This window comes from Hemiscyllium ocellatum, chromosome 11, assembly GCF_020745735.1.
Source record: "Hemiscyllium ocellatum isolate sHemOce1 chromosome 11, sHemOce1.pat.X.cur, whole genome shotgun sequence".
Classification (NCBI taxonomy): Eukaryota; Metazoa; Chordata; class Chondrichthyes; order Orectolobiformes; family Hemiscylliidae; genus Hemiscyllium; species Hemiscyllium ocellatum.
Genome location: NC_083411.1, coordinates 43,559,236 through 43,573,428, shown reverse-complemented (window position 1 = coordinate 43,573,428; position 14,193 = coordinate 43,559,236). Strand labels below are relative to the sequence as shown.

General features: G+C 43.3%; 1 protein-coding gene across 1 annotated transcript; it reads left to right on the top strand.

Moving 5' to 3' along the window:
- The first annotated feature begins 4,579 nt into the window (after window positions 1–4,579).
- Window positions 4,580–10,464, top strand: LOC132820188 (interferon-gamma-inducible GTPase 10-like). Its single transcript, XM_060832156.1, has 2 exons — window positions 4,580–4,717; window positions 8,396–10,464. Exon 2 carries the CDS (start codon window positions 8,403–8,405, stop codon window positions 9,609–9,611), a length of 1,209 nt encoding a protein of 402 aa, XP_060688139.1. The 5' UTR covers window positions 4,580–4,717; window positions 8,396–8,402; the 3' UTR covers window positions 9,612–10,464.
- The last annotated feature ends 3,729 nt before the right edge of the window (window positions 10,465–14,193 follow it).

Here is a 14,193-nt window from a genome sequence, read left to right as displayed (position 1 = left end):
GCCAGAGAAAGTGATGGAACCTGGTACAATTACATTTAAAGGCATCTGGATGGGTATATGAATAGGTAGGGGTTAGGTGGATATGGGCCAAATGCTGTCAAATGGTTTAGGAAAAGGTTTAGATCAGTTTAGGGTATCTGTTCTGCATGGACGAGTTGGACCAAAGGGTCTGTTTCTGTTCTGTACATCTCTATGACTCTATGGCATGTTTTTGCCCAGCATTAGGTTCACCAAAGATAGTGCTTCCCAGACTTTCTTTATCATGTGCCCCTGTTCAGAATTATCAACATGTCTTGTACTCACTAGAGGCAGCTTTTTTAAATACCCTGTCTAATGCCCACTCATTTGTGAAGCATTATAATTACAAGTAAACACTTTAAAAAAAAACTTTTTCCTTATTATTAATGGGATGAATGAGCTTGTTTGTAAGAGCACAAGTATTTGAGATTGGAAGAAATATCTCAGTGAGTCCTCTCCCCATCTCTCACATACATTCCATGGTCCTTCCTTCCTGGCACTCCATGTCAGTGCTGAGCTTCCACGCGTTCCCACACACTGAGACTTACACACTGTCATTTCTCATCATCACTCCCTAAGATCTGGTTGGTAATGCCAGCCACCCTGCTACACCATCTCCCTGTTAATCGTAGTGGTCATCGATGACCGTCCCTCCCCCAGTCACCCATGGCCTGCCCTCCTTTGCACTATAATGCCCCCTTCTGTGTTTCCTCCTTCCATAATTATTGTCCCCCTCTGCATCCCAGCATGCTGACTCCAATAGAGTTTTCCCAAATCTGATCCATGCAGGTCATCCCCAATAAGCACAACTAGCTTTTATTGAGCTGAGGCCAGAATTGGCCAGTACCACCTCCCCGCCACCGCAACCCCACCCCCCCCCACCCCCCCACCCCCAGCCGACTGACCTGTAACACCAGCCCTGTCTGATGTGTGTGCAAATCCTTTACTGATGTGCGCACAACCAGCTCCCTAACTGACATACTGTGAGTCCCTAACGGGGTTGCAATGGAATTGCAGGACTGACCTTGGCCTACTACCGTGACTGCGGTGATACTGATCCCCTGACCCTGACCATCCCAAGCAGTTGACTGATCTTGTCAAGGCTCTAGACTGATAATGGATGCTGCCATTGACTTACTGTGTCAGGATCCCTGAGTGAAGGCTGTATCCCTTGACTTGGCTAATTCCCTTTAACTTTGTTCTTCAAGCAAATGGCCATGTCTCATTCAGTGTGTTTGCCATGTAAGCGGTCTATTAGCAAGACACCTGCATTGCTGATGTCAAGCAGCAGCAACTGCAGGTGCAGAGAGGGAGAAGCCATCTGAGAAGTAAATGGAAAAGATGAGCTTTTGAACCAAAAACATCAAAACTATTGCAGTAATGTGCAATATAATCAGTGTTCCAAGATGGTGTCCGAGCATGGCGACATATTGCATATAATATGCAAAACAACACTTTTCATTGTATTTAGGGACATCTAAACAATATTAAACAAATCTAAATATAAATCTAACATGGCCCAAATGTGAGATCAACATTGTATAATGCCCCACAGCAACATGTCCTCTCTCTTGCTTGATCACTGCTAAAACCATGACAACCTGCCTGGCTCTGTGTCTACACTAAAAGACAAATCAAAACAGAAGCATTGTGAGCCTTTAAGCTCTTAGTAAGTGGTAAAGCACAGATAGGCACAGTGAGGTAGAAATGCTGTGATAATTCAAGCAGTCACAAAATGCAAGAGCACTAAGAGAGCAAGCGAGGAGCCCTCAGATGGATTCTACCTGGAACCCTATCCCTGCATTGTCATTGTGTTGAACGGTGTCAGCATATTCAAAGTGAAGCATTGAAATGCAGAACCAAATTGTAATGTATTGGGGATGTATCATTGTGGCAGTATACAAGTATACATATACATATACAAGGCACTATCTGTCCAATGACAACATCCATGAGCAGGAATTGAACGAGGTCACTGCCCATGGAGTATGCTCTGAGATATTGGTGACTGCTGTCCAACATGGAGATCTGGAGGAGCGAGTTGTGAATTGGATTAGCCAGGTACCTGCTCTGGTTTCTGTGTTGGGAATTGTTGGTATTTTGTTTCTCTTTGCCAGGTGGGAGAATGGGAAATTAAATTAGATTCCCTACAGTATAGAAACAGGCCATTTGGCCCAACAAGTCCACACCAACCCTCTGAATGGTAACCCACCCAGATCTATTCCCCTACCCTATATTTACCCCTGACTAATGCACCTATCACTATGAGCAATTTAGCATGACCAATTCACCTGACCTGCCGATCTTTGGATTGTGGAAGGAAACTGGAGCACCCAAAGGAAGCCCATGCAGACACGGGGAGAATGTGCAAACTCCCCACATGAAGTCACCCAAGGCTGGAATTGGACCCGGGTCACTGGCGCTGTAAGGCTGCAGTGCTAACCACTGAGCCACCATGCTGCCCTATGTCAATTGTATGTCAATGAAGCAAGATTAGCTAATAGTGGGCAAGACATGGCTTGGCTGGTGGTGAGAAGGGCTCTACCTGTGAGATCATTTATGCACGCCCGGACTCTCAGCCGCACCGCACGCTGACCTCGAAGCGGCTGCGGGGGGGAAGAGACTGTCACACACCTCCTTCTGGAATGTGCCTATGCAGAGGAAGTCTGGAGAGGAATGCAGTGGTATTTGTCGAGGTTCATCCCGAGCAGCACCGTGACTCGGGACTCCGTGCTCTACGGCCTGTTCCCCAGGACGCACACCGAGACGAACATCAACTGCGCCTGGAGGATCATCAACTCAGTGAAGGACGCTCTCTGGGTGGTCCGAAACCTGTTGATCTTCCAGCTGAAGGAGTTGACCCCGACTGAGTGTTGCAGACTGGCACATTCCAAGGTCCAGGACTACGTGTTGAGGGATGCGCTGAAGCTTGGGGCAGCTGCCGCCAAGGCGCGGTGGGGAAAGACCACCGTGTAACATCTGCCTGCCTAAAGAAGATCAGGGGGCCCATGCAGTCATTTGGGCTCTGCTGACGCCTCAGCTAAATATATGAGTGAGAAATGCACAGACCTGTATGAAATAATGATAATTCTGAGCTGTGTATGTAAATGTTGACATATGTATGGCATTACCTAATGTACAGTGTATCAAATTATTTTATGAATATTTTACGAATTAAGTATATTTTTGAAATAAAAAAATGCTAATTGACGCAAGTAGGCTTCTTGCCACTCATTATCAGATTATTGACTCTGTTCAACTCTTGCTTAGGGGATGCGAATTTTGGCTCAATGCATTGGGAATCTCATTACTGCCAATCCTACTGAGATTCCCAACTTTCTCACCAAGCCCATGTTGTTGGGGTAGGAGGATTCTCCACTCTACACACTTCTCTGTCTATAGTAGAATGGGAAACTATCTGAGCCAGATGTATAGAGTGAGAGAAAGTGCAGCACGTGACACAGTGTAGCCTCACAACACCACTAACCTGGGCTTGAGTCCAACATTGGTGGACTGTTTGCATGGTTTTCCTTTGGGTGCTCCAGTGTCCTCCCGCAGTCCAAAGATGTGCAGGTTAAGTGGATTAGCCATACTAAATTGTTCATAGTCCCCATGGATATGCAGGCTTGATGGATTACCCATGGGAAATGCAGAGTTACCCGAATAACGTATGAGGCTGGGTCTGTGTGAGATGCTGTTCAGAGGGTCAGTGTGGACTTGATGGGCTGACTGGCCTACTACCACTGTGTAGGGAATCTCTGAAAGAGTGACTATGAAGGAACCAGTTCATCTAATCGTAAGCGAAAACAAGGAGATGGGACATTGAAAGTGCGGCCTGTTCATTCAGCAGTAAAATCAGGAACATTATTTAAATCAAAGGGCAATGGAAACACAGTGGATACTTTAAGGTTATGTATGAAATCGTTGTTTTGTTTTCCTTCCCACAGAGTCTGCAAGAATATGGAGCAATGATCGGTGAAACGCAGTGAGAAGCGCACAGTCCGAACACTGTATAACACACCAGGTTATAGTCCAACAGGTTTAATTGGAAGCACTAGCTTTTGGAGCGTCGCTCCTTCATCAGGCGGTAGTGGAGCTCAATCCTAACACTCAATAACAATCATGATATTCAAACAGATGAAAGACTTAACAATCAATTTTTCAATGCATAATTTCAGTTCCATTACACTGTAAATTTTTGCTATGTTAGGATTGACCCCTCCACTCCCGCCTGATGAAGGAGCGACGCTCCGAAAGCTGGTGTGCTTCCAACTAAACCTGTTGGACTATAACCTGGTGTGTATTTTTTAACTTTATACACCCCACTCCAACACCGGCATCTCCAAATCATCACTTTATAATAGATCAGCACGTTTCGAATCACTGAAATGTCCCTGGATGATCAACAGAGAAAAAACTGAGTTCAAGCTTCACAGTCACTGCTAGATCTATTCTGTTTCAGGAACACTCCGGGTTTAAATTGTGTGCAGTGTTTACAATGAGTCTGTGAAATAACTGGAGCCGCAGATCAAGGAGGGATTTTCACTTCCTGCCCTGTAATCAAACCCTCCTCCCTTTCCAATGCACTGACTTTCTCTTTCACTTGTAGCGGCTCGTCGCTGTCAAACCCCTTCGGAAAACCTCTCATTTCTTCAGGCGGTCAAAGACCTTCGGATCTGGAGAGAAATAGAAATTGCAGGTAATTGAACAATATAAGTTCATCCACCTCCCGACGGAGATGAAGTACAAAGTCCCTGTGTGGTGCTTAACTCTGTTTAAGTAGCTGCTGTGACCACAATCGTGGAGGCCAGGCTGCAGGAGACTGTGGTAAACTCGTTCTGAGGTTGAAAAAAATAAGCTGGGAGCTCATCACGCTGTCCTGTCACTTTGGATTAAGCGTCTGGAGTGGGTGGTGACACTCTGGCTGAGAAGGGGCTGTCATAGCTGAACCAATGCTGACATTTGGAAAGGAAAATGTCGCCTGTAAAGCTGGAGAGAATGACCTCGTTTTCAAGTATAACGTCGGCCTTTGGCAAGGTGCCACATAGAGGCTGCTAAATAAAATAAGGGCTAATGGTGCAGGGGCAAAGTACTGTCAAGGATAGGGGATTGACTGACTGGCAGAAGGCAGAGAGTGGGGACAAAGGGGTCTTTTTTCACGATGGTCGCTGGTGACACATGGAGACCCACAGCAGTCAGTGGAGCATTGTTGCTAAGTTTGCAGAAGATAGAAAGATAGTTGAAGGGATGGGGGAATATTTAGGAAGGGGGGCAGGCTGCAGAAGGACTGAGACAAGGTAGGTGAGTGGACAAAGAAGTGGCAGATGTGAAACAATATGGGACATTGTGAGTTAATGCACTTTGGTAGGAAAGATGGAGGCATGGTCTATTTTCTAAATGGGGAAAGTGTGAGGCACAAAGGGACTTGGGAGCCCTAACTTAGGATTCTCTTTAAGTTAACCTGCAGATTCATTTAGCAGTGAGGAAGACAAATGTAATGCTCGCATTCATTTCGAGAGGGCTAGAGTACAAGAACAGAGATGCACTGCTGAGAATGTATAAGGCTCTGGTCAAACTGCATTTGGAATATTGCAGCAAAGGAAGAATGTGCTGGAGTTGGATGGGATCCAGAGGAGGTGTACAAGAATGATCCCAGGGATGAAGGGATGAGGAGCAGTTGAGGACTCTGGGTTTGTACTTGATGGAGTTTAGGAAGATGAGGAGGAGGATATCTCATTGAAATTAGAGAATACTGAGAGTGCTGGATACAGTGAACATGGAGAAGATGTTTCCTTGAGTAGAAGATATGAGGACTTGAGGCCATAGCTTCAGAATGAACTTTGGAACTGAGATAAGGAGGAAGTTCTTCAGCCAGAGGGTGGTGAATCTGTGGAATTCACAACCACAGATAGTTGTGGAGGTGAATTTGTTGAGTATACTTAAGACAGCGATAGATAGGTTCATGATTAGTTAAGGTTAAGAGGAGAAGGCAGGAGAATAGGGTTGAGAAACATATCAGCCATGATTAAACAGTGGAGCAGACTCAATGGTCCATACAGCCTAATTCTGCTCCATTACCTTATGTCTTATGGTCTTGCATGCCACAGCCCTGAACAGAGCAAAACACTGATATTCTGGAACTGCTACGTGCCATAGCGTCATTGTAAAATTCAATCAGGGATGGCTCAAGGCAGTATTTTGCAGTCCCTGACTAAATAATAGGCACAATTAAATAGCAACATGGAGTCTCAGAGAGAGTCTACAGTAGGTTTAATGCAATGGGATTAGGGATGAAGGTTTTATGTCAACAGACTAGAGATACTGTAATAATTCTCCTTTCAGATGACCAGGTTAAGAGATGATTTAATAGATTTATTCAAGACTGTGAAGAATGCTAAAAGAGTAGACGGAAAAAAAAGCTTCCACTGTAGAAAAATCGGGAATCAGAGCAAATAGATTTAAAATAATTGGGAGAAAAAAAAAGGGGATTCGTCTTCATGTGGCAAATTGTCCTAATCTGGAATTCACTGTCTGAAAATGTAGTGGAACCAGATTCAGTATTCATTTTCAGAAAGGATTTGGAAATACACTTTAAATGAGAAAACGCACATAGACAGAACTATGCAAAATAAACAGGAGAGTGAACCTGACTGGATACATCTTCCAAAGAGTCATCACATGTTTGGTGGACCAAATGGCCTCCTCCTGTGTGATTTAATTGTGGACAATGTTATACTGCTGCAGAGCCTTCTCTCAGTTTACAAAATCAGATTGTGACTGTTCATCTGGTAAGCCTGATAATGATATTTAGGAATAAAGAAAATGCTGGTTTATTGCTAAGAAATAAATATGTCACTGAATTAATAGGGAGTTAAGAGTGTTCAGCTCCAGCACCAGGGAACCAGTTCAGTTAGTGACTGTTCTATTTCATTCATCTTTGCCATTCCTTATTTCACCTGTATACAGATTCTTTCGTTTAAGAGGATGTGAGCTGTCAGTGGGTTGGGTTCGTTTATAGTTTGAGGGCTCTCAGTACCAAATCTACCCCTAAATTCACTTCTGCTTCAATCTGTGTTTTGAGACAATCTTGAAAACTTTTCATGCATTCAACAGAGTCCCCTCTCGGACATGATTGTGAACAATGATTTCAGCCTGTGTAAATACCCTTGGCTGACATGATTTTTTTTGTCAAAGTTGGCTTGTAACAAACAATGAAACACTCTTAGTAGGTGGACTAAGTTTAACCAGCACAGTTTAACATGAGGGTAAGACCGTGTGGTCAGAAAAATGGAAGTTTAACTATGTTTTGTACCAGCTTACCCAACTATTGAATCAACTTAGCTTCTTGACAATACAAAAGCATAGTGCTGAAGATGCTGGATAACTGAAATGAAGGTGCAGAATGCTGGAAGAACTGAGCAGATTAGGCTGATTCTTTGCTGAGAGAGGAACAGTGTGAGAGGCTGAGAGAATTTAATGAGGAGCTGTTGGCTTCCGGTTTGCAAAGTCAGGGTGAGCTCTCTCCACCAGCCCTGAAAGGCATGTTGCCATTTTGGGTTGCTCCACCTATTTGTTATCTGATGTTGTAACTCCACCCTCTAAGAGCTGTCAACTTGATGGCCAGTAGCCATGGCGTGACCATTAATGTGCCACTTATAGGGTTGTAATTAGCTGAAAGGTAGGTGTGCTGTCGACACCTACACACTGGGAAAAGTCTATGAGGGCAGAAGTGCAATGAGTAGAGCATCACTACCTCACTTGATTTTATGCCAGCTCAATTTGCTAGCACATTCCTGGGGAATTTGTGGAGGGTGGGAGGAGTAGGGTTAGGGTGCAAAATTTCAGATCTATCTCAGATTGATAACTTAAATTACAATGATTATTCTTTTAAATATAAAATTATTAGGGGCACGGATACGGTTAATAGACAAGGTATTTTCTTTGGGGTTGTGGAGTCCAGAACAAGAGGGCATAGGTTGAAGGCGAGAGGGGAAAAATATAAAGGGAACTAAGGGGCAACTCTTTTACACAGAGGATGGTGCATGTATGGTATGTGCTGCCACAGGAAGTGGTGAAGGTCGGTATAAATATAACATTGAAAAGTCATCTGAATGGGTTTATGGATAGGAAGGGTTTAGAGGGATATGGGCCAAGTGCTGGCAAATGGGACTAGATTAGGTTAGGATATCTGGTTGGCATGGACAAGTTGGATGGAAGGGTCTGTTTCCGTGCTGAACATCTCTATGATGACTCTTAGACTAAATATTGTTGTAGAATCAGTCACTTCGAGCCAGATAGCAATTTCCTAAACAGGCAAAACTTGTCAAATATTCCTGAATTCATGTCTGTGACATTTATGTATTGATGTTCTTTGCAGAGATCAAATGGCCCAGTCTACCCTCTCCAAGTTCTTCACTCCTCAGGAGAGCAGGAACCTGCAGTGTCTGTACAACACAGGGGATTTGAAAACTGTGATTCTTCAGATGAAGAGTAAGTCTCACAATTTAACCAACATGCAGCTGAACATTGCAGTGATGGGGGATGTGGGGTCAGGGAAGTCCACCTTCATTAATGCAATGAGAGGACTTCGGAGTGATGACCAAGGAGCTGCTCCAACTGGGAATGAAGAAACCAGGATTGAGCCAACCGGGTATTCTTATCAAGATCTGCCTAATGTCCAACTCTGGGATCTTCCAGGAACAAATTCCTTCGGATTTGAACTAAATCGTTATCTAAAGAATGTGAATTTTGAAAGCTATGACTTTTTCATTATTATTTCTCAGGCTCGATTCAGAGAGAATGACGCCGAACTTGCCAAAAAGATTCAAGAACAAGGCAAAGAGTTTTACTATGTCCGGGCCAAAATAGACAATGATGCCCGGTCACTGTGGAGACAAGGTGCTGACCTTAATGAAGGCTGGGTCAGAATCCGCAAGGACTGTATCAGTAACTTCCAAAGTGTCGGGGTTACACCACCTGCTATTTTTCTGATCTCCAGTTTTGATCGAGAGGAATATGACCTTCCTAAATTAAAGAACATGCTCGCCAGGGATCTCCCCAGTATTAAATCAAACATCTTCACGCTGTCAATCCCAAAGATTATGATGGAAATTACAGAATCCAAAACAAGGATGGTAGAGAAGAGAGTCTGGATGTTGGACATTCTTGCTGGAGCAATAGGTACAGTGCCAGTGTCAATCTCAGAATCAGTGCCAGTGCCAGTATTGCTTTTCATTGCTTGCATTGGGTTGACAATTACTGGGTGGATGTACCTTCAGAAACAGCCGGGAATCAGTGGTGCGTCTCTGCAACATTTGGCCAGCAAATTCTCCAAGCCCAATTCCAATCTGAAAGCTGAAATGAATCGTCAATTGACACGCAAGTTACGACCAACTGTTATCCACATCCTGTTAGGAATCACCCTCATCGTATGCATGATAACTGGGTCTAGACATAGCTTCACTCTGATCACCCAGTCTATCTTCGGAGCAGTGTCATCCTTTGCTTTTGCCTACAAGTTGCTAAATGATTCACTGAGACAGCGTTTGGAAACTATACAACAGTTAGTAAAATGTGCAGTGAGCAGAGAGTGACATCGTCCTCAGCACATTACAACAATCAACATTATTGCTTAGATTGTTTGAATTGGAGTGATGTTTAACATAGAATGAGACAGGTTAATCTGACCAGGTCCGAGGTCAAAATCATTTTCTGTTCTGGGATTAATTCAGAGAATCATAGAATCCCTAGAGTGCAGAAGCAGGACCATCATGACCACAATGAACAGCATCCTACACAGACCCAAACCCTACACTATAATTCTGTCTTACCCATGGCTAATCCACCCACCGTGCACATCCCAGGATATTATGGGCAATTTAACATGGCCAATCCATCTGACCTGCACATCTTTGGATTGTGGGAGGAAACCGGAGCACCTGAAGGAAACTCACACAGACACGGGGAGAATGCGCAAACTCCACACAGTCAGTCGCCCAAAGGTGGAGTCAAACCTGAGTCCTGGCACTCTGAGGAACCAGTGTGTCACCCCATATCCTGGCTTTTGTTTTTATTTCTTAATGTGAACCGTTCCACTAATAGTTAGAATGAATAATGTGATTGAGTCTGATCTGGATAAAAAAAACCTGAGGGCTACTTGTCGCAATCAAAACCGAAACACTGACTTTAGAACTGAGTCCCCCAGCTTCACAGCTGCCTTTACCTGATGAAGGAGCAGATCCAGCTCAAAATATGAATTTGCTTTCTCTCTCAGTAGATTCTGCCAGACCAGCTGTGCTTTAGCATTTCCAGCAGCTTCTGCTTTTAATACAGATTTCCAGCATTTGCAATATTTTGCTTTTATCTCGTTGTGAAAAAGTTTCTCATGGTCATTGCTCGAATTCTCTTACAATAAATCTCGATGTGCCAATATTTCTAATCTAATGTGCTCTTGAATGTCTCAATTAAATTTGCCTCCACCGCATTTCTAGGCGCTACACTCCATACCTTAAACTGTGTGAACACATTTGTCTCACCTCACATCTGTTTCTTTTGCTAAGTATTTTAAAATGGCACCCTTTATGATCTTGTTGGAGTAGGAAATGATTCTCTTGCAGCTTTCTACAGTGGGCAAACCCCTCAGGATTTTGAAACTTTTATTATGTCTGCACTGAGTCTTTGCTTCTCCTAGTAAATAGTCTCAACTTTGCCAATGTGTCCTCAAAAATAAAGTGTCTCATACTTCTTCCTATAACACTACATGCAGTTCATACTCTTTACAATTGTCCAGCTAAAATCTAACCAGTGCCTTATATAGGCGTGGCATAACTTCCCTGACCTTACACTCTATGCCCCTATTAATGAAATCCAAAACACTATCTGTTTTATTCACTGCTCCCACTACCTATCCTTCCACATTTAATGAGTCACCCAGGTCTCTCTGCTCTTGCACTCCCTTTAAAACACAACCCTTCATTTTCTACAATCCCTCTTTGTTATTTGTACCAATGTGTTTCACCTCTTAGTTCTCGATATTGAACTCTACATATCTATTAACTCCACCATTTGTCAATGTCTTTTTAAAGTTGTCCACTGTCAGTTCTACACTCTACAGTTTACAATTCTCAAGTTTTGGTGCTGTCTGAAGACTTTGAAATTGTTCCCTGCACACCAAGATCAATGTATTAAGGTACATATCAGGAAAAGCAAGGGCTGCAATACCGACCCTTGTGAAACTCCACTACAGACATTCTTCCAATTTGAAAATTGCGCATTCACCATTGTGTTCTGTTTCCTATCCCTCAGCTAATGCTGCACCCACATTACTACAGTCCCTTTTATTCCATGACCATAAGTCTGTTGTATGGCATTGTATTGAACACCTTTTGCAAGTCCATGCAAACCACATCAACACTCTTGCCTTCATCAACCCTCTGTGTTTTCATTTCCAAAATGCAGCAAGTTAGTTAAATATAATTTTGCTTAATAAATGCATGCTGTTGTCTGATTAATTGTTTTTTGATGATTCCCCACCACTGAAGTTAAACTGACTGGTCTGTAATTGGTTGATCAATCTTTACAACCTTTCCTCCAGTACCATCCCCAGATTATTGCCAGTGCACCTGCAATCTCCACTGACACTTCTTTCAGTACCCAAGGTTGTATGTGTGTGGAATGGCTCAAAACGTGGTGCATGCACAGAATGGCACAGAGATTTCAGTGTGGGCATCAGCGTATGCGCAGAACGGAGCGCAAGAACCGATCCTTGCTGGAATCGCACTGTTGCCAATGGAGGTAAGTATTCTCAAAAATACTTCTTCAGCAAATTTACAGCCAAATTGCGCTGTTGGGACATGTGTTATCCCAGAATTACCTGTACTTTTTCTTAATTTATAAGCACCTTTGTCACCCAGAAGCTTTTGGTTTTGTTCACTGTTGAGTGACGACCTGAGTTATTTCTTTGAGAGTAGTCCATTGTTCAGCTTCTTTTTCTCTTACCAACCATTGCCTCTTATGTAGCCACTCAGTTCCCTTCTTGCCTCTTTAACTCTTGCTCTGCATCAGTTGATTATTCTTAATGTGGATTGACAGATGGTATTTTCAATCATCATATGTAGATCAACTTGTAGACTCCCTACAGTGGAAAGAGGCCATTCAGCTCAGTGATTCTGTACCAACCCTACAAAGTGCACAAACCCACCCCCCTACCCTATCCCCATAACCCTGCATGTATCATGGCTAATCAACCTAGCCTGCACACTATGGAGCAATTTAGCATGGCCGATCCACTTAGCCTGCACATCTTTGGATTGTGGGAGGAAACCCCACAGACGGGGGTGGGGGGGTGGGGGGGAATGGAGAATGTGCTAACTCCACACAGACAGTCTGGAGTTTGGACACTGGAATGGAACTAGGGTCTCTGACACTGAGGCAGCAGTGCTAACCACTGAGCCATTATGCCATCCAAATAAAAAAACAAATTGGTTAAAAATTAGCAATATAAATGTAAATCAAATAAACTTGATTTATTGGCAACCTGTGTTAATGTTATAGTCATAAATATTCATGAGAAAATAACAGTGGATTTTATTTTTGGTGGAGGCAGGATATCTACAATATTGGATTTAATTTATCCATACAGACTCAAAGGAGGCTGAAAGGAGCTTTATGAAAATGGGAAGCTTTTGTTGCATCTGTCTTCTCAGAGAAAAGGACAATTTTATACATTGGAGTACTGAATTATTCCTGCGGCTCAATTTTGTTTTGAAGTTAAAGTATTTGGTTAATGTCTCTATTTGTACCATCGTAAAGAATGCACATTGTCATAGAATTGGGTTGTGTGGTTCAAGAGGTTTAAGAGTGTGTGTGTCTTCACATGACTTGGAAGTAGTCACATGGAGGAGACACAGAGAGGGAGAGGTTTACCAGAACTAGTGGAGGCAGAAACTCGACAAAATCTGTGAAAATAGAAAAGCAACCTGTCCCTCCCTGTGCATGTAGATGAAGTGTCTGATCGCAACACCACAGGGTCCTCTCCTGCCAGGGACTGACCAGGTGCCTGGTCTCTGATAGTCCTCTGAGTGCCACTGGCCTGGGCGGCTGTTCCTCAGTGAAGCTGTGTCGCTGTGAGATGCTCACAGAGTGTACTCCCATACTCTTGAATCTCAACTTTCCCATTGTGGTATCCATTTCTTGGCTGGGGACCACATTGCCAGAGTCTGGTGGCATGGCCTCTTCCGGTCATCCTCCTCTACACCACTCCTTCAACCAGGATTTCCAGATCCTTTCAGAATGTTGCATTTTCCAATTCTCAAACACATTGGGGCTCTGTCTAACAATGAGCAGGACATCTTCAGAATGAGCATTCTCGATAGTGATAGAGCGTTTGCAAGAGTGAGGGGCATAGAAATGGTTGTCTGTTTAAAGTTGATGATGCTCGAAGGTCAGAATTGGAGGCATGAAGAGTTCTCAGAAGATCATGTAAATGGAAATGTTTACAGAGAGAGGGAGGGTCGAAGGATGTGAGACCAAGATTAGAATTTTAAGATTGTACACAGGGATGACAGTTGGATGATTTTGAGTTTACAAAAGTTGGAATGTAGAGATTAGCCAGGAGTGCGATGGAATGTCATGTTCACAGGTAACAAAGACATGGATCAGGGTTCCAGCTACAGATAAACTGAAGCTGAGTCAAGAATGCTGCAGAGATACAAATAGGTAGATCGAGTGATGGCACAGATATGTGTTTGGAAAATCATCTTGGTCAAATTTAACAACAAAGTGACAAACAGTCCTGTTCTGAAGAAGGCAGCTGGGAAGGGACTGGAGTCAGAAGTCAGGAATGGGATTTGTGTCAGTGATCGAAGACAATGACTCTTACATTTTCAATGTTTATTTGGAGAAACTGTCTACTCATTGTTTAAATTTCATTCATTCAGAGACAATGGAGAAGTTAGGAAGTGATGAAATAGAACTGGAATTAGTTTGTGTACATGCAGAAATAGATCCCATAATTGTCAATAATGATACTGTAAGACAGTGTTTAGATGAGAATTTGGAAGGAGTTCGGAATGAGTTTTGCAGGGAATGATGGAAAATGTAACTCACCTGCATCATCAATTCAGTTCAAATAAGCTGTGAGCAGCATGGTGGCACAGTCAATTCCCGCCTTAGGTG

Bases quoted from the DNA above. Each gene is read 5' to 3' on its own strand.
- LOC132820188 (XM_060832156.1), top strand. From the start codon at position 8,403: ATGGCCCAGTCTACCCTCTCCAAGTTCTTCACTCCTCAGGAGAGCAGG.